Genomic DNA, 19,016 nt, shown 5'->3' on the forward strand with positions numbered 1-19,016 from the left:
AGGGAAATGACACTTATGAATGCCATTTGCAATGTGTTCCCTAGTGTCCGACATTTATTATGTAGATGGCATATCAACAGGTGTGTGATGAAGGCTTGCAAGGGCATACTTAAGAAAGGTGAAAAATGGGAACAATTTATAGTGTTATGGAATATGTTGGTCTTAGCAAAGACTGAGGTTGATTATGAAAGAAATCTACTTGAGATGGATAGGATATTTGAAGGAAAGTATAGTAAGGCGCTTGATTATGTGAAGGTCAATTGGTTGAAAGAGTATAAGGATAGGTTTGTGGCTGTATGGACAGACACTTGCATGCATTTTGGCAACACCACATCGAATAGGTACGTCGACTATTTAATAATAATCCATATCATCTACATATTTCTTTGATTATTCCTAGCTTATACTAAATCTCTTGTTTTAATGTTTATAAATAGGGCAGAAAGTGCACATTCACAACTAAAGCGACAACTTGGCACAAGCCAATGCAACTTCGAAACATCGTGGGGCAAGATTCATGCCATGTTAGTATTGCAACACACTGAGATAAAGGCTTCATTTGAGAAGAGTCAATCATTTGTCCAGCATGAATTCAATAAGGTGAGCCTACTTAAAGACTTGATAGGGTATGTGTCTATTGTTGCCTTAGAGGAAATTTTGTGTGAGTCAAAGAGAATACAATATGTCGGGGCTGATCCCATTGCATGCGGCTGCGTTATCAGACGTAGCCACGGGTTACCATGTGCTCATGAGATGGCTGAGCTAAGTTGAGTATTCCGACCCATTCCTCTTCATTGTGTTCATCCCCACTTGAGGAAATTAGATATGTTTCCTGCCGCACAAATTAATGATAACTTAGATTCTCCTGAAGATGCAAAGATTGATGTATTTGTCAACTGGTTTAAAAGTAATGATTCTGACACTAAGAGACATATTGGTATGAAATTACAAGAGATTATGGATCCAAAATCTTCAACACTTAGAGAATTCTTGGCGTAAAGTAAGGAGGTTACTGAATGAGTTGAAAAATAATGAATTTCTTTATGAATTTATCTTTCAGAGTGTTGAAAGTAAGCGTGAGGTTGAGTATCGCTTGGATTATTTTGATGATTACCCTTTAGAAGATAGATGGATGCTCATACCAGAAATGGGTTACCTTATTGCAAATTGTTACAATGTGGTCTTGATGCATTTTTCAAATGCCATATCTCTTATGTTTCTACCAATGGAAAGTCATTCTTTGCCTGAATATCAACGTCGGGAAATTTCCATCGGATTGGTTGAAAAACACTTTGTGCAGGTATAATAATAAATTTTTTCTATTTATAGCTGCCAGTTTTGCCTTGTGAAATTTGTTTGTTGTTTTAACTATACATTTGATAACTTTATTTTATTTTGACAGCTACACTTGCAACCACACCATCCTATGCCACCTGTTATCAATCGTTGGCTTGATATTTCCAACCTCAAAGCATTTGATTGGTATAGTCCATATCAAGATCACATTGTCAATTGGAAAGAGCTTACTGATTCATTTGACGTACATCTTGATGTATATTGATCCCTTACTATTAGATGTATATTGGTATAGTTCATATCGAGATCGCATTGACAATTGTATGTTCTTTGAACTGAAATTTATTCCTTTCAAAGATATATTATGTTCTTTGAACTCAAATAACGCATGATGAATGTATTGTGTGATTAAACAATGAAACCAGTATAACAGTAAATTTAGGGACTTTTTCTATACTCTTGAGAAGGTACCATCTTTCATTCAGTTATAAATCATATGTATGAGCTATGTCAATCATCATTAACCCTTGAAATAATTTTCCAATTTAGATTCAGAAAACAAATTACTTTGAGTATAAAAGATTAATACATGCACGAATAAGAATGCTGCCACAACGAACCAATGCACTGCAAAACTCAAGGAAGAATAGGAAGCAACAACAATTTATATCAGTTTGAAACTTGAAGGAATTCTTTTAAGGACAATTATTCAAATGTCAAACAAGCCACGTGAAGTTTTTCAGTGTAAACATGAATGGGCTAAGCTTGCGGACTTAAGAGTTAAATTGTATGTTTATGCACTTGAAAACAGACAATGAATAAGACTCTGAAATATCATCAAAAAATTAATTTAATACTTACTATTTCTCATGCTCAGAACGTATTTTCTCCTCTAAAGGTAGCTTGTGGGGTTTGAATAGAAAATCTCTTTTATTTCTTATTTTTTCAGCTTGAGGTGTATTTAAGGGTAGTTTGGGAAGATAGTGGGGTTTACTTAAAAATTATGAAAATTTAAATTAAAAGTTGGGGTAAACTAAGAGAAGTGTGGGATTTAAATAGAAAATCTCTAAAATATATATATATATATATATATATATATATATATATAGTTGAGGGACTACTACATCCATTTTCTGAATTCAATGACCGAAATGAAAATCCGGAACAAATTCAGGACTATTACCCTGTCTTTTTAACAAAAAACAAGAATTAACAAATAAAAGAGGGGCCATTTTCTAGCCGTAGAATTACCTTCCCGCAACTTATCGGCCATGGCTGTTGCCACAGTTCCTGTGAACTCAGTGTGCGCATGTCCACTGCGCTCACTGCGCACCTCAACCAAATTTGTGTCCCAGTTCTTAACAAAATGCTCGTCCTTCAAATTGGGTTTTGAATCTCTGCAACTCCGGACCACCCTACCCGCAAGAAAGCTTGTGGTTCGAGCAGCTAGAACCGAGTCCAAAGGGGTCTCTTTGGGCTTCCGAGCTCCCAATTTTGAGGTACTACATATGTACTGATTCTTTTTCCTTTTCATTTCTTTTTAGATTTGTTCCGAACTGGGTTCACAGTTTATTCTTCCTTTTGAGAATGTGTGCGCGTGAGTTTTTATTCTTTGTTTTGATTATTTTGGGGAATTGATTTTAGATTCCAGAGCCACTAACTGGGAAAGTTTGGAAACTGGAGGATTTTGAATCACATCCTGCTTTATTGGTGAGTTCCCGTTGTGTATTTGTTTTGTTTTGGATGGCTGTTGTTTTTTGTTTGTTTGTTTGATTTTGTGATTATATAGGTCTGTATTTGATATTTTGTGAATTGATTTCTAGATAAACTAAAAGGAACTGAGTGAGTTCTTATGAAATAACGGCTTCAAATGATTTAATATTGTTTTGTCTTACGAGCATTTGAATGCAACTATTCGTTGGAATGCCCAAGTTGTAAAGGGAAAATTCTTGTATGAGGAATTTGCAGTGCCTGACTAGGACAATGTGGAGGTGCTAATATTCCATTAATGGGATTTAAGTAAAAAGCTATATAGAAAATGAGTACATATTCTAAATATTAAACGAATAGTACTAAACCGTACATCTTCTTTCATGCATTTAAATGGCACCTTGATAGTGTGTGTGTGAGAAAAGTAATGGTTACTGTCATAATTTTTTCAGTCTTTTTTCACTTTGAAAAGCTAGCATTTTTGCCTTGCTTTGGAATTTATGATTGCTTAAATCATAATCAGGCTGCTTGTGCTTAACTTGAGCTCTGATAGTTAAGCAGCAGATTTGAGCTTATTTATGAACCAGGTAAGCCAAGATCAATCCGTAGACTGTAGCGAATTGCTGAATGAACTGAGAAAAAAATTAAAATGTTACTACCTTCAGCTCATATGGCCTCAAGTTTTTTTGTTTTTGTTTTTTGTTTTTTGTTTTTTCAGAACAAGTTACTTTAGTAATAACAGCCATCTGTTACTCTGCCAGATATCAGATACTCAGAAAAACATGTGGTTGTGAGCTTTATACAGCTTAAAAACAGATGGCATGTCACCATTTTTCCCAACCATGGAAGCTTGACATTTCACTAAGATAGAGTGTGTATAAAGCAAGAATACCACTAATCATGTCTGTCAGCCTTGGAAATTGAAGAATTGTCTGGAGTCCTTGGTAGTCTGATAGTTATTTTCAGTTGCTAAGCTAGTTTACATGTCCATGAATTTATGCAATTATAGGTATAAGATTAGTTTAATGCCACATATATCAATTTACATAATTGATATATTAATTTTGAGAAAAAAAGAAAAACTTACATGTGGCAGGGACCTTTTTTCTTTTAAAATGCTAATTATTGGCCAACAGTTTACTCAGTAAGATAAAACCAAAGAACTGTAGTTGAATAATTGTACTAGGAGTCATTTCTTGAGCGTTACCAATGTTATTCTGATTTAACTGGAACATTTTCCACTGAATACTTAATTAGTAAGTGGATCTATGTGCCACCGCAGGACCTTTAAAAAGTTTCGGGCCTTTCAGCATTATGCCAATTTTTTCTGTGCATATATGCACGTGAACTAGGTTTGTAGCTCTGGAAAATAAGAAGGAAAGAAGAATTGTGCAAGGGTTTAGGAACAGATCAACACAACCCGTAAACCACAATCTGTAATACTGCTACTCTTCATGCAGGAAGTGAACTCTATGGGTTTTCTTTACTAAATCTAAAATTTGGTTGCTTGTATTCTTTCTTCACATATAAGCAAGGATTATATGCTTTTTAACAGTGCGATGGCGCAGGTGATGTTTATCTGCAACCACTGCCCGTTTGTTAAACACCTGAAAAAAGGTATCGTGAAGCTTGCAAATTTCTATATGAAGGTAAGGCAGCTGAATTTGCTCCTTCTGAGAGGCTTGATTTGCTAAAGTTGTACCAAACTTCACTGAGCAAATTAATATAGGATAGTAACATGTTCAAATGTGTATTTATTTCAAATGTATTGTTATTATTAATATCATTCTTTCTTTTTTCAGAAAGGACTTGCAGTTGTTGCGATATCTTCGAATTCTGTAGCTACGCATCCACAGGTACTACACTTGTACTAACTCCATAATTTGGGGTTAGAGTTTGTGAAGCTGTTGTATGATCAGTCAAAGTGTGGGAACTCTTCCTGACAGGATGGACCACAATTCATGGCAGAAGAAGCTAAGCTGTTCAAATATCCTTTTCCATATCTATATGACGAGGTATGCTACTTCCAAAGTGCCAATCTCAACAGCTTTATAAATCTAGCATTTCTTATTTCATTTTGTTTCTCAATATGGCTTTTGGAAATGTGCAATGGTTGAGTGACAATATTTTACTCTCATAAGAATCTGGCTAGGTTTTGGTCCAACTGCAAAGCTCTCATTCATGCGTGCATGCACACATGAATCTATTAAAATTAAGTTTCTCAATGTACTAATCCAAACTTGAACTTTATCGGGAAATTGGGCAAAATACTATCCCTTTGCAAATTTGTTGGCCAAATACTATCCACCTTATAATCATTTATCAAATACTATCTATAAATACTGTCTTATTGCCTACTTAACACTTTTTATCACCTTTTTCTTTTCTCTCTCAACTCTCTCTTCGCTGTCTCTCTCTCTCAGCTCTCAAAGTTTCTTTTCTCTTTTGTTTCTTGCAAATCAATCTCAAGCACTCAATCAATAGGTTTGTTTACCCTTCCTTGGAATGAACTTGGTTAATTGATGATTCTTTCATGCCTCTTAATTGATGATTCTCTATGTATGGTTTTGGGTCTTTTGATTTCCACCTAAAATCCCATTTCAATCCCTTCATTTCTTTTTTATTTTGGGCCTTTCTTTTGTGATTTATTCTTCTGCCGGGACTATAAGAAGCAGAAGAGGAAGAGCTCTTCTTGGGTCTTTTCTGCAGAACCTAGTGGCTTGGCTGTTAAGATTGCATCTGGAGGTTGACGATGGAGTTGAGCTTTGTGGGTTTCACGATTTAGAAGAAAAATGATATTAACATATATTCCTATTAAATTACAGTAACACAGCAATATAACACCAATAACACATCAATATAACAGCAATAACATAGCAATAAAACATCAATATAAGACCAATAACACAGCAATACACAACAATACAAAGACAAACCCTTCATCCCATGATAGCTGCAAACAAAAAAGTCACAATGACTCATTTTTGGGGTGAGTACAAACTGTTGTTTTTACGTAGTAAAAATTGATGTAGCACCAGTACAGAGAACTTAGAAATCTAGAGAGATTAAGAGAAGAAGCTAATGAGACAAAAGAACAAGAGAGCAGTCATTGTGACTTTTTGTTTTCAGCTGTGATGGGCTGAAGGGCTTGTCTTTGTATTGTTGTGTATTGCTGTGTTATTGGTGTTATATTGACGTTATGTTGCTATGGTATTGTTGTATATTGCTGTGTTATTGGTGTTACATTGCTGGTTATTGATGTTATATTGATGTTGTATCGCGAAACCCACCATTGACCCCATCTTTTAGCTCTCTCTTCTGAATCGCCTAAGCTTGCAGCTGTTTCAACCTCAAAGCTCAACTCCATCGTCGACCTCCAGCTGCTACCTTAACAGCCAAGCCACCAGGTTCTGCTGAAAAGACCCAAGAAGAGCTCTTCGTCTTCCACTTCTTATATTCCCAGCAGAAGAACAAAATCACAAAAGAAAGGCCCAAAATAAAAAAGAAAGGAAGGGATTGAAATGAGATTTTAGGTGGAAATCAAAAGACCCAAAACCAGACATAGGGAGAGAGAGCGAAGAGGGCGCTGAGAAAGAAAAGAAAAAAGTGAGAGAAGTGTTAAGTAGGCAATAAGAGAGTATTTATAGATAGTATTTGATAAATGATTATAGGGTGGGTAGTATTTGGCTAATAAGTTTGCAAAGGGATAGCATTTTGCCCAATTTCCCAACTTTAGCTAACATTTAAACATTGGAGAATAGGAGGTACTAATGGCTCCAAGGGCGAGGCTAGGTTGATATTTGGCATGCATGCATGACAGGCTGGGACTTTTCATGGTTCATTTTAAAACATTGATCCCTGAAAAGCAGAATTTCCTTCCAAGTGTAAAATTAGAAGTACTGAAGAATATAAGAAGTTGCCCTTAGAGTGAGGCTTTTTAGAAAGAAAAAAAGAAAAAGAAATGATAGTCTTGGTTATTCCTTAACCTGAGCAACTTGAGTCTCTTCTTTCCCTTTTCCCATTTTACTGGTTTTCATGGTTTTTTGTTAGCTGTTAGCTAGCCATTCCTAGAATTGAGATTTTGAGGGCAGTAGAACTTCAGGTCGCACATTGTGTTAAGTGTAATACTATATCAATTTGATTGAAACACAGTTATGCCTGGTAACTCTCTAAATTCATTATCTTTGTTAAATATATTTAATACAGTCACAGGATGTCGCCCAGGATTTTGGAGCAATTTGCACACCCGAGTTTTTGCTATTTAAAAAGGTGACCACAACCTGCACCAATCAATTTGCTGAATTTACTCAAGAACACGACCTCATTTCAGCTTTCCTTTAGGGGACTCATTGTAAACTTATCACTGTATCTCAATTTGAGTTAATCCAACTTCTATTTGTTTTACCCTTTCTAGCATGCAACTAAATTTATTACCGTGTAATAGGATGGACGGAGGCCATTTGAACTGGTGTACCATGGACAGTTTGATGATTCAAGACCTAGTAATAATGTGTCTGTAAGTGGAAGGTAGGAAATTCATTTTCATATTAGCGTTATGACTTCTATTGTAAGGTGTGGAAACTGATTTAGAAAACTCCATGTAGGGACTTGAGCCTGGCAATAGATTGTGTTCTCAGTGGCCAACCGGTACCATCGATTCAGAAACCAAGGTACTTCTTTCTTATGCGACATTTGTCAGGTCTTTAGGATTATGTTCGGCCATGGTTACATTCTAAAAGTAATTGCTTTCCCCCCATTTTTTTTGTAGTGTTGGATGCAGCATAAAGTGGCACCCTGAGAGAAAACTGTGATATGCAAATCTTGGTTTCAATTTTCTTGAGATTATAACCTGTGAGTAAAATTTTTCTTTCAGGAATTTGTTTGTAAAGGCCGACAGCCATATTGGTATCTGAATGTAACTTATAATTTCTTCTTTTTCTTGTTTCTCTCCATTCCTCAAATCTTCCTTTTTCATTGCTTGGGATTTCTGAAACCTTATAAAGCTAGGAAGTAATGTAATATTATTATTATTTTCTTCATTTGTAATTAGAAACTTTTTATTTATTGTAATGATCAATAAAGTCATCCCCCTCAAGATATGGGATGTCTGATGATGTTTGCACGCTTGATCTTCGATGTTTTACGCTGCCCCAATTCTTATGCCGATTTGCTGACAAATCTAGTTTAGAATGTGTTGTTAGGTGCTGATTTACAGTCTTATTATTATTAAATATATCTCCTTACTAATTTCCTTGGTCAGGGGAAAACAGGTTTTAATTTCATCTCTTAATTATACAGGAGAAATAAAAATACCCCATGAACTCATCGTAAAAACCACGCAACTAATTGCACCAACACCTGCAAAATCATGGACATGGCCTAAAGGAGAAAATGATATGGTATGTTCTCTATGCTACTATAAGGCTGTCTTTTGATGTATAAGCTGTAGGATATTGACAGGATACGTTTGGAGACTTTTCACCTTTAACAGCTGATAAGAACATCTTTTTCATTTCTTATTGGATTTTCCTGCTGTCACATTCCTTGGTCGATGCATGATTTTATTTATTTATTTATTGTATTGTGAATACAATGAGGGGTAGGTTTTCCCTTTCCAAATCCCACCCTTCCTTTTGTGTCTAGATTGGAACATGAATTCATCAACGGATGAATGAGTAAGTAGATGGTAGGTGAAAGTATGAAATAAGGATAGATTAGATGTTGGAATTCATGGTGAGTGTATGACATTCTAGGGTGATTGATAAATCCAATGTGATGAACGAGATGCCTTTTTCATTAGTACTACTACCTGTAGCCGGTGGTGGTGGTGGTTTGATGGCTCTAAAGTTTTTTTTTTTTTTTTTTTTTTCTAATGACATGTTTATTGTTTATTGGAATGATTCCAATTCATACTTTTCTTACTAATACATGCGTATTGAATTTATTCCACTTCCTGACTTTTCCCGCGTTTACTAACAAACATGGAATCAAAATTATGTAATCCAATACCTGAAAAATCAGGAATTAGATTGATTAGGAGGAGGAGTTGATCCCATTCTCATTTCTCTCTCGTTTATTAAATTCCCCAATTCATAACTTCTTACATTTACAGTAAGTAAATGCCCTAAAATCTCACCTACCAATTAGAATGCATGATTTAAAGCTTATTTATCCTAACATTATCAATCATGCCGAGAATGGGATCAAAAATGGAAAAATCGATAAAAAGTGGATGCCGATTGAAGTGCTGTGCTTCAATTCTGAAAATTATTGCTTTTATTGGAAGATTTAGAAGAGTGATTAGTGGATAGTTGCTTGCATTATTAGCCATTAGAATCTGATGAGTTACAATACACAATCAGAGTGGGCCTTAGATGGTTCAGTGTCACATGTCCAAGGACAGTGTATCCTTTCAAGAACATGCAGATCATGAAATCTCTTTTTATTTGAGAAAAATAATTGTTGGAAAAAGCTTGAGAAGGATAGTGGTCCAATTTGTTTCTAATATCATGTTTTTTTCTGTGGCTTATATTAAACAAGATTGTCACCTCGACCATTGCTTTTTTAGTCGGCACAAGACCCCACAGACAAACCCAATGGGGCTTGAAAGCTATGACTACTGCTGTTGGTCCCCAAATTGATAATTGCAATTTTGTTGCTCAGTCCTTTTGTGATATTTTACGTACTACGAAATTGCATTATCAATGGCAGCAGGTTATTGCATTGTTGGGACAATCTGCTGGAATCTTGGCTTTAAATAATGAAGTTTCAAAGTTTTTCTTTCTACTTTCTAAATTTAATCACAGAAATGTGACAGATGATACAGTGAAATCTTAGTTATGTGTAGAAATAAATTAGGTTTAGAGTGGGATTCTGTATATGCTGTTAACTCGAGGATATTTTTCTCTTTTAATATATTTTCTTGGAATTGTCAAACATAGCCTCTGATCTGGGAAAAAAAGGGATATCACTATTTTGCTATTTCCGGCTAATAACGATATGCCACGTGGAAAAGTTATCACTCGTGTCCTAGCGCTTTTGGCTAGAGATAGGAAAACAGTGTTATCCCTGTTTCATGCAAGTGTTTCTCCACATCTGGAGAGCATGCATCTGACTGTATCTTCTTACTTTTGAACTAGGCACATTTTGCTTTTGCCTTACTATCTGCACTAAGGTAGATAGAGGAGAAAGCCCCCATTCTGATAATGCAATTCCTGAATCATAGTGAAAGACAATAAACATGTCTTATTGCTACTACACAACATTAATCTATACAAATTGTATCTTTTTACCTGAACAAAAAATAAAAATTAATGAAGTGGAATGATGACTTTAGGGGTTTGTGGGAAAACAAGAAGGTGATCCAATTAGAGGTTCAGATGACCTGGAGAAACTGGAACTGTGGACTGTAGCTTTCGCATCTCCTTTTCCAAGAAAATCCGGTTTTTCACAATCCTCATTTTCTTGTCTGATCTCCTTGAGCATTGCTGTTACATCTTTCATTGTTGGCCTATCCTCTGGGCAAGGATTAACACAGAGCAGGGCCACCCCAAGCACTTGAAGCATCTCTTGGGTTTGTGTCCCTGATCTCAATATTAGCTGCTGGTCAAGAATTGATGTGAATTCCCGTTTCCTCTCCCGGAGTTCCTTATTGACCCAAGTGGCAATATGGGCACCCTCCGGAATCTTGTTATCCATCGGTTCCTTCCCGGTTAGGACCTCCAGGAGCACCACTCCATAGCTGTACACATCACTCTTTTCTGTGATTCTCAAACTATATCCATATTCTGCAAAACATTTTTACATTACAAGCAGTGTTAGTCAGGTATAAAAACCATGTGACCTACATCATCTTTATAGGAAGCAAAATAACATTGAAACTGGATTCATCGACAATAAGAATAAGAGATTAAGGGTTGTGAACAAGTTCAACAACTATGACATTAGACTGGTTTGATTGAGTAACCCGAATAACACAATGAACAGACCACAAAAGAATATGAGGAATTTAGACTCACCTGGAGCAATGTAGCCATAAGAACCTGCAACTGTGTTGGAGGCTCTGCCGCATTCTGGAGAACTCAAAAGCTTTGCAATGCCAAAATCTGCTAGAAAAGATTCATACTGTGGTCCTACCAAGATGTTGTTAGACTTAATATCCCGATGAACTATTGGAGGTATACAATCATGATGAAGATAAGCTAAACCATGAGCTGCTCCCAGTACAATCTTGTACCTTGCATCCCAGTCTAAGAACAGCCTTGTCTCATGGAGCAATCCACCCAAACTGCCATTGCTAATGTAATCAAACAAAAGCAGTCTGGTTTTTCCGTTGTTACAACATCCCAGAAGCCTCAATATGTTTTTATGCCTAATTGATCCAAGAGTACGAACTTCTGTAGAAAACAAGTCGATCTGTGGACGCTCGCCATTATTTACCGGCCATAGCTTCTTCACTGCAATGACCTGTTTTGTCGGAGTCTCCACACGATAAACCATTCCTGAGCAACCCTTCCCCACGATGTTTGAATCTGATAGTCTAGTCACAATATCATTAACAGAAAAATTAAGCTTTTGAAATGGGGTGAAATCCCATATCAAATGACTTTCTTCTTTACCGTCCATCCCAAATGTGATTCCAGCAACTCTAACGAATAAAACTATTCCAGCAAGCATTAGCAATATAGTTGCAGTCACACTAAGAAGAACACAAACAATTAGATATCTGATGGATTTCTTGTCATGCAGGTTACCGTTCAAGTGGCACTCATTTCTGTTAATGCATAGCTTCGGGTTGCCCTCATATGCAGTTGATGGAATATCTTTGAAGAAATTAGTATTGGGAAGTGGACCGGAAAAGTCATTGTATGAGACATTCAGGGACACAAGATTGTCGAGACTGCCCAGTACTTTCAGGCTTCCTGTCAGCATATTGTGGGAGAGATCCATATTGGCAAGTTTCGAGAGATTTGAGAAGCTTTCTGGAAGGGGGCTTGTCAGAGAATTCCAACTCAGATTCAAGAGAATATCTAGACCTTGCAAGCGTCCGATCTCATCTGGGATAGAGCCAGTGATATTGTTGCTGCTCATATCCAACAGCTGCAAATCCTTACAGAAGCCCAATGATTTTGGTATGGAACCTGTAATGTGGTTTCCACTGATGACCAGTTTGTTTAGGAATGTCAGATTGCCCAAATTTTCAGGAATCGCTCCTTCTATCATGTTCATGGAAAGGTCTAAAACATTAAGACCAGTAAGGAATTGGAAGGATGAAGGAATCATGCCTTGGAGCTCATTGCCATGCAAATCAACCATTTCTAACTGGGTACAGTTTCCAATTTCAGGAGGAATTTCCCCATTAAATTGATTTTCTGACAATTCAAGGAAGGTCAATCTATGAAGGAGCCTAAGTTCAGATGGAATTTGACCTGTGAAGTTGTTTGATCCCAGCCGTAAGCGGATCAAGTTGGTGCAGTTACCAATATTGGTTGGAAGAACTCCTGAAAGTTGATTTGATATCAACAACAATTGAGTTAAGTTCTTGAGGTCAAAGAGAGAACTTGGAACTGACCCATTGAGGAGATTGTGTGAAAGGTCCAAAGCTTGAAGTTTCTCACAATTGGCCAGCTCAGTTGGTATGCTTCCATGCAGCTGATTCTCCCAGGCAAAGAACAGAGTAAGTTCCTTTAGTTTCCCAATGACAGGTGGAATCTTGCCAGTAAATCTGTTGTTGTCCAATTCCAGTTGCTTTAAACTGGAAAACTTTCCAAATAAAGGTGGTATGCTGCCTGATATATTATTCTCAGACAGCAGAAACTCCTCCAATGCCACCAAATTTACAAGAGAAGGAGGAACCTCACCACTCAGAAGATTCATTGAGAAATCGATCACTATCAAATGTGAACAGTTCCCTAAAGCACCTGGAATACTTCCAGTTAGATTGTTCTTCCACAATAGAACTCTTCTGAGTCTTTTCAACCGACTAAATTCACCGGGAATATGACCAGAAAGCTGGTTTTCGTACAGAAACAAATTTTCCAAGGCTGAACAGTTACCAATTTCTGGTGGGATGGCACCTGTGAGGTTTGCAGTATAGACTGAAAGTGTTTGGAGATTCTCTAGTTGTCCTACGCTGCTTGGAATCTGCCCCGTGATTCCCGTAGCTGCAAGGCCAAGAAAAGTTAATGCTTTACAGTTTGATATCTGCATTGGAATTTCCCCATGAATTCCAGGATTCCCGCCTGCACGGAAGATGTCCAGAGCTGATAACTGGCCTATTTCTGCAGGAACCTTTCCGGATAGCTGGTTATCGTACAGCTCAAGTTGTTGAAGCTGTGAACAGTTTCCAATTTCTTTTGGAATGACACCATGCAAGGAATTGGAATTCAGTGATAATAACTGCAATTTGGATAACTTTCCTATCTCCTGTGGAATTTTACCTGTTAGAGCATTGAAGCTGAGATCCAGGGTGGTAAGCGAAGACAAGTTTCCAATCGAGGGTGGAATTTCTCCGCTGAGGTTCCCATTTGAGAGTACAAGGGTGGTAAGATAGTTGAAGGAGAGGAGCTGGCTTGGGAAACTGGTAGGAACATTGAGTGAGGTGATTGTGATTTCGGAAACAAACCTGCTGCTGGAACATATGATATAATCCCATTTGCATGGATCCTGGTCAGCTGGATTCCATGAAGAGAAAAAGGCAGCAGAGGAAGAAGAATTAAAGGTTGAAAGCCATGAAAGTAGGGAGAGGCCCTCTTGGTTCAGAGCAGAGGTGGCAGGAAACAAAGAGATATTGAGAAGCAAGAGAATAATAGTGATTGCATTGCTTGACATGATGAGGTTAATAACAACACTGCTACTTTCTATCTCATTTAAGTCTCTTTAAATCTCTCATCATGTGATAGTGGGATATTGAACTGGCTGCCTCAATCCTTCAAACTGCTTTTTCAGCGGAAAACATTGCTTAAATTTCCTTGGAATAGACTAAAAGCTAGGGCCTTGGAGGGACAGATTAGTTTATGGTTTCTAGTGCAGTTCTGGATATATTAAAAAATTATATATATAAATTGATAGAAAATTTTGAGTATGAAGGGACCTAACTATAGTTTATATGATTGGGGTTATGAGGGACATGCCGTCTTTGAAAAATTGACAAATCTTTAATTATTCATCTATTCCTTTCTGTCATGGGTGTATATTTTTTTGTTTTTTTCCCTCTCATAACATTTGGAAACTAGTCAAAACTAATAACATTATGAAAAATACCAGTGAGGCAAAATCACTACAGGACATATAAGAAAGATTTCGTTAAGCTTTTCTCCTTTTCATTGCTCACCAAATTTGGATGGGATCTCTTGTAATTAGGTAGCTTAACTAATAAGATGAGAGTTCATCGTCTGCAAGTGCTCGATTTTTCGGCTTTGAGGTATACTGTACAAATACAAAAACATCCATATGGTAGATTTTGCTTTCTGCATACTTGGTTGCATGCTTCAAATTCTGTTGTACAACAAGCTTTAGTCGTATGCTATGGATATACTGCTATCGTTTGGTGGATTCACTCTAAATCCCTTCATATAATGATTGCTCATCTTTTCAGTTAATTGCAGAACAATCCACATAATGAAAATGACTAAGCAGCCCTCCCAACCCAACAAGGGGAAAAAAAAATTGTAAATAAAAAGAGACACTTCAACTTTTTTATGTAATGAGGAGTATGGTGAGGTCTTCAGATCACCTTTGTATCTGATAAAGTTGTTCATGTCATGGACGTAAGTCAGCGGTTTTCTGAAGGGACAACAACACAGGTCCATGCCTCTTCATGAAAAAGGCTCTTTTCCTTGCCCATGCATGAACCTTCCCAAAACCCCCAAAAAAAACAGCTCAAATTTGCTTTGTCCATGACCTACTAGTAAAAATTTTGCAAGTACCTCCCTGGATGTATTGGTTTTTTTTCTTTCTGACCCATTTTTTCTATCAGATCATGTTTCCTTTTCAACGTCTGTGATCAGAAGTAGATGGTAAATTAACATATATAGGAGCCAACAAGGTGTGGCCTAGTGAAAAAGAATCTTGCCTTGCACACCACTGTGTGTGAGAATACCCTTCTCGTCCCCATAACACATTGGCAGTGTGTGAGAATACCCCCTCCTCCTCCTAACTCCGGGAAAAAAAAACAGAGACATATATAGGGAACAAAAGGCAGCAAGTATTATACACTAGAGCATTAATTAATTTGTATTTGATTTATTTTGTGAGAAATTAAGTACATAAATCTAACAAATATTGTGAGGTGTAGGGAATATAGGCCTACAATTATAGGGAAACCCTAGTCAACATGGCATTGAAGAGAATTTTGGGAATATAGCAAACATACAAACAGAAAAGAATAAGGAAAATGATGCATCACTAGCGTAGGTCTCATAAGGATGTCTCCTCAATGTGAAATGGAAACAAGTGGAATATCTGTAAGGGGATAAGTTATGTATGGATGGTGGGGGCAAGTGATCCCCCAACCACATTTGGTGCCAAATGACTATTTAAATTTGCAAAGTTTTCATTTGGGTTTTTGGTTTTACTTGAAAGTGACCCATAACTCTTTCCAGCTAATTAAGATGGTGAAAAAAATGGAATTAAAAGAGGTTGGAAACGCCTAGAAAGGAAATTGCATCAACAGAAAGTGAAGATAAGAGACACACAGTACCAGAAATGAATAGGGTTAACCCTCTAGATAATCACGAAGGTTAGACATATCATTCACTTATCAACTTATAATAATGACATTTTTGTTGATGTTCGATAATATATGTGCGCATAAGTGAATGTCTTTAATCACTTGAATTACAAACTACTTATACATCGATTATCGGGTACATGAATGAGAGTCTTAATCACTTGAGTTACAAATTAGTCCCATAGTCGCTTATGAATTGAGTGCACTGAATGAAGAAGTTTGGACTTAGTAAAGCAAATCATTGAATAAAGTGGCCCAACCAAGCGTGTGGTAATGGCCTAAAAGAGAGGCTTGTTATGGAGGGGGTAGGGGCGGGGGTGGGGGGCCGCATATTTGCTTCAGCAGGGAGGCACAAAAAGCGAAAGAAAGAACAGTAATTCTGTTGTTGTGCTTCGCAAAATCTAACCAACCGGGAAGGAATTGGCCTTTGCAGTTCATATATCATAATCGAAGATATTGGATCTTGATTGCAGGTTGGACTACATTAAGATATGTTCACAAGATTTAAGAAGAAAAAAGAATAAAAACCTAATGAGATCTGGATTTTTACTCTAATGTGCAAACATACACTTCGTAAAATCTTTAATATGTTAGGTATTTTAGATTTTCTTTTAATTAATTTCATTTTTACCCAAGTATACTTGCTGCCAAAGTTTTTGAAGCCCTGTAAATTTTAGATATTTGCAATCAGTCCAGAGAGATGAGTATGCATGATGTTAATCACGTGTTGTTAACAATTCACTTATATTATAATACATGCATTTATTCAATCTCTCGGGAAAGTTTTTAATAATCATTAGGGGAGTTTGTATGATTTTCTGGTGATTGGACCTAGGACCTAGCATTCACCTTACTTTCAATGCAAAATCAGCCCAATCAAGGCATTGTATTTGGGCCAGAGTTTGATCCTAACTAGCCCAAGCTTAATATTGGTTAGAACATGAAAAGTATTCCTTGCCTAGTTCACAATTATGCTGCAGATGGATAAAAAGTGCACCAGAAGTTCCATAATGCTTTACAATAAGGAACATCAATTCCTTGCCTCATTTGCAATCATCTTATTTGTTATAACAACCAATTGGGATGCCTAACAATAACCTTTCTCTTTCTCTCACAAAATTTCTCAATTTCTAGTACATGGCCTCTCTGACCCAATATTCTGTAGGAGCTTGCCTCACCCCAAACAAGAGCTTCAACCTCAACACATTATTTTCTGTTTTTCCACAAGCACTCAATGCAACAAGTCATATCAGAAACCAGAAGACCCAATTGTCATTAAGTGGGAAAAAGCTGCAGCAAAAACTAATTTCAAATATTGTTGGGAAAAATTGCAAATATGAGAAATGGAGAGTTTTTGGCAGTGATGATGGATCTTGTGGGATTGCACCTCTGCCACTCCCACCTTCTGTGTTGGAGGCAGTTCAAGATTTCTACAAGGCCATCAATGCCAAGGACATAAAAGCTCTAGAGCAACTTCTAGCTGATGACTGCCAGTATCAAGACCTTGTCTTTTATGTTCCTTTTGTAGGAAAAGAGGTTTCATTGCTTTCTCCTTTCTCTCTACTCATAGTGTGAATTTTATTGAAATTGGAAGATGTGACACAAGTTAATAGGTTTCATTGGTATTTGATAAATTAATTACAATCATGCTGAACACCAAATTTATTCGCCTAATTTGTTCACGAAAAATAATGTCTGTACATATGTCAATATCTTATTTGTTTAAAGAATAAATGAGATTTAGAATAGGGTCAAAATTTCATTTGTTTAATAACAGAATTTGATTAAGAAATTTTCTTATTAAAGAGGTACTTTACTAACGAAATGAGGTGTTTGGGAATATGCCCAGGCGACCGTGCAATTTCTTAAGAAGGTGATGGATGCAATGGGATCCAATGTTCATTTTGTCATTGATGCTGCGACTGAAGGTGGGAACTTGACCGCCAGTGTAATTTGGCATCTTGGTAAGTTTCACAACCTTAATTATCTTGAACTTGACTGCGTCACTGTGTGTCGGATCGTGTTACGTGTTTAATAATTTGGTCATGTTTGAGTAAACAAAGTTGAAACACGACTAATAATTGTGTAAATCTAATCAATTAAAAGAATGTTTTGCAATAGGACATAACATTGGCACCTCAAATGCAATTTTCTAGTGATTGGATATTTGTCTTTGGATGTTTTACAGAGTGGAAAGAGAAAGAGATACCCTTTGCCACTGGTTGCACTTTCTTCGAATATGCACAAGTTGAAGGGGAGCTCTTTCTTAGGTATGATTTCCAATTGTCTTGTACTTCAGAGAATTTATATATTTGATCTAAATTCTGTGACTGACAAGAAAACACATGCAGGAAAGCAACCGGCATGGAAGAACTTCCATTCAAACCAGGTGATTTGGTACTGGTACGGATCATATAACCTAGTTATATCATGCTTACATTATATAATTACTTCCTTTGATTGATTGTTTGATTGATTTATTTATTTATATAAATACGCAGAAACTTTTGAAGTCAGCAAGTACCTTCTTTGATCTCTATCCAATGGCGGCTGAAGGTATGCAAACACTCAGTTATTTACACATTGCATGCGGGGCACTTCCAATGGGGAGGTTTTATTTGGGGTACCAATACCATATTTGAAGCCTAACTTTGAGATCTAAATGAGATAATTAATCCTAATATTTTTATTAATCTCAAAATTCTATTTCTTGGCAATTATTTTCAAATTTCCTAATTTAAGTGGTTTTTTTTTTCCTTTCTTTTTGGGCGAGGCTGATTGGCTTTCTCTGCTTTTTTGAGTTTTGCAGCGTTGTTGCTGAAGTCTCATGGAAGTGGCCCGCATGACGGAGTAGATTCACTTTTAGACAAGCTTCGGGGTAGACACTGAGCATGAATTTCTCAACTTCTGCGGTTCTACCAAGCCACATTTATTTACATGCCTTCTCTGATCTAATGATAGAGATTTGAGTCTCATTTATTTACAACCAATAACCAATTATTTCACACATAAATTTGTATTCAAATACGATCTGAATTCTCTATTTGGATTTATCTATTAGAATTTATTACTTGACTTTAGGATTTGCTTCACTTTTGTGGCTAAGAACACGAGTTCAAAATCTGATGGTAGTGAGTGAACTCCCGGCCTAGCTAGCTTCTTCCAGAGCCAGCCATGACTTTTGGGAGGCCCTTCTCCTTTATATACAAGCCTTAACAAGAAAGAAAGAATTTTTTTTTGAAAATCTTGTAGAGCTTTGATTGGTCTAGCTTTGCTTTCC

The 19,016-nt window shown here is 36.7% G+C and overlaps 3 protein-coding genes across 7 annotated transcripts; 2 read left to right on the top strand and 1 right to left on the bottom strand.

The window, feature by feature from the left end:
• Positions 1 to 2,423: 2,423 nt before the first annotated feature.
• Positions 2,424 to 11,888, top strand: LOC110768807 (Thioredoxin superfamily protein). Of its 5 annotated transcripts, XR_015826236.1 has the most exons (11): positions 2,427 to 2,795; positions 2,941 to 3,006; positions 4,575 to 4,655; positions 4,809 to 4,862; positions 4,953 to 5,021; positions 7,213 to 7,275; positions 7,451 to 7,533; positions 7,611 to 7,676; positions 7,775 to 7,857; positions 8,305 to 8,405; positions 11,755 to 11,888. XR_015826236.1 is itself a non-coding variant. In XM_021972664.2 (9 exons), exons 1-9 carry the CDS (start codon positions 2,568 to 2,570, stop codon positions 7,815 to 7,817), a joined length of 735 nt encoding a protein of 244 aa, XP_021828356.2. In that variant the 5' UTR covers positions 2,425 to 2,567; the 3' UTR covers positions 7,818 to 7,958. The 5 variants fall into 5 exon arrangements, 3 of the variants coding, with proteins under 3 accessions (XP_021828356.2, XP_088101408.1, XP_021828355.2); XR_015826237.1 differs by lacking the exons at positions 8,305 to 8,405; positions 11,755 to 11,888 and having other exon boundaries at positions 2,424 to 2,795; positions 7,213 to 7,357; positions 7,775 to 7,958; XM_021972664.2 differs by lacking the exons at positions 8,305 to 8,405; positions 11,755 to 11,888 and having other exon boundaries at positions 2,425 to 2,795; positions 7,231 to 7,275; positions 7,775 to 7,958.
• On the bottom strand, positions 10,186 to 13,836 carry LOC110768806 (uncharacterized). The gene is made up of 2 exons (XM_088245281.1): positions 11,025 to 13,836; positions 10,186 to 10,793 (listed from the first exon to the last, which is right to left on the bottom strand). The coding sequence occupies exons 1-2, from the start codon at positions 13,834 to 13,836 to the stop codon at positions 10,339 to 10,341; spliced, it is 3,267 nt and encodes a 1,088-aa protein (XP_088101407.1). The 3' UTR covers positions 10,186 to 10,338.
• Positions 13,837 to 16,800: 2,964 nt separating this feature from the next.
• Positions 16,801 to 18,789, top strand: LOC110768809 (uncharacterized). Its single transcript, XM_021972668.2, has 6 exons — positions 16,801 to 17,272; positions 17,586 to 17,700; positions 17,925 to 18,006; positions 18,088 to 18,139; positions 18,238 to 18,292; positions 18,546 to 18,789. The coding sequence occupies exons 1-6, from the start codon at positions 16,874 to 16,876 to the stop codon at positions 18,623 to 18,625; spliced, it is 783 nt and encodes a 260-aa protein (XP_021828360.1). The 5' UTR covers positions 16,801 to 16,873; the 3' UTR covers positions 18,626 to 18,789.
• Positions 18,790 to 19,016: the final 227 nt, after the last annotated feature.

The sequence above is a fragment of the Prunus avium genome, chromosome 8, assembly GCF_965620075.1.
Source record: "Prunus avium chromosome 8, drPruAviu1.hap1.1, whole genome shotgun sequence".
Lineage (NCBI taxonomy): Eukaryota > Viridiplantae > Streptophyta > Magnoliopsida > Rosales > Rosaceae > Prunus > Prunus avium.

Coding starts and splice junctions, on each gene's coding strand:
- LOC110768807 (XM_021972663.2), top strand. CDS start 2,568: ATGGCTGTTGCCACAGTTCCTGTGAACTCAGTGTGCGCATGTCCACTG. Junction 4,863..4,952: donor CTGTAGCTACGCATCCACAG/GTACTACACTTG, acceptor TCTTCCTGACAG/GATGGACCACAATTCATGGC. Junction 7,534..7,610: donor AATGTGTCTGTAAGTGGAAG/GTAGGAAATTCA, acceptor AACTCCATGTAG/GGACTTGAGCCTGGCAATAG.
- LOC110768806 (XM_088245281.1), bottom strand. CDS start 13,836: ATGTCAAGCAATGCAATCACTATTATTCTCTTGCTTCTCAATATCTCT. Junction 10,794..11,024: donor TTATGGCTACATTGCTCCAG/GTGAGTCTAAAT, acceptor AATGTTTTGCAG/AATATGGATATAGTTTGAGA.
- LOC110768809 (XM_021972668.2), top strand. CDS start 16,874: ATGGCCTCTCTGACCCAATATTCTGTAGGAGCTTGCCTCACCCCAAAC. Junction 17,701..17,924: donor CAGTGTAATTTGGCATCTTG/GTAAGTTTCACA, acceptor GATGTTTTACAG/AGTGGAAAGAGAAAGAGATA. Junction 18,293..18,545: donor CTATCCAATGGCGGCTGAAG/GTATGCAAACAC, acceptor TGAGTTTTGCAG/CGTTGTTGCTGAAGTCTCAT.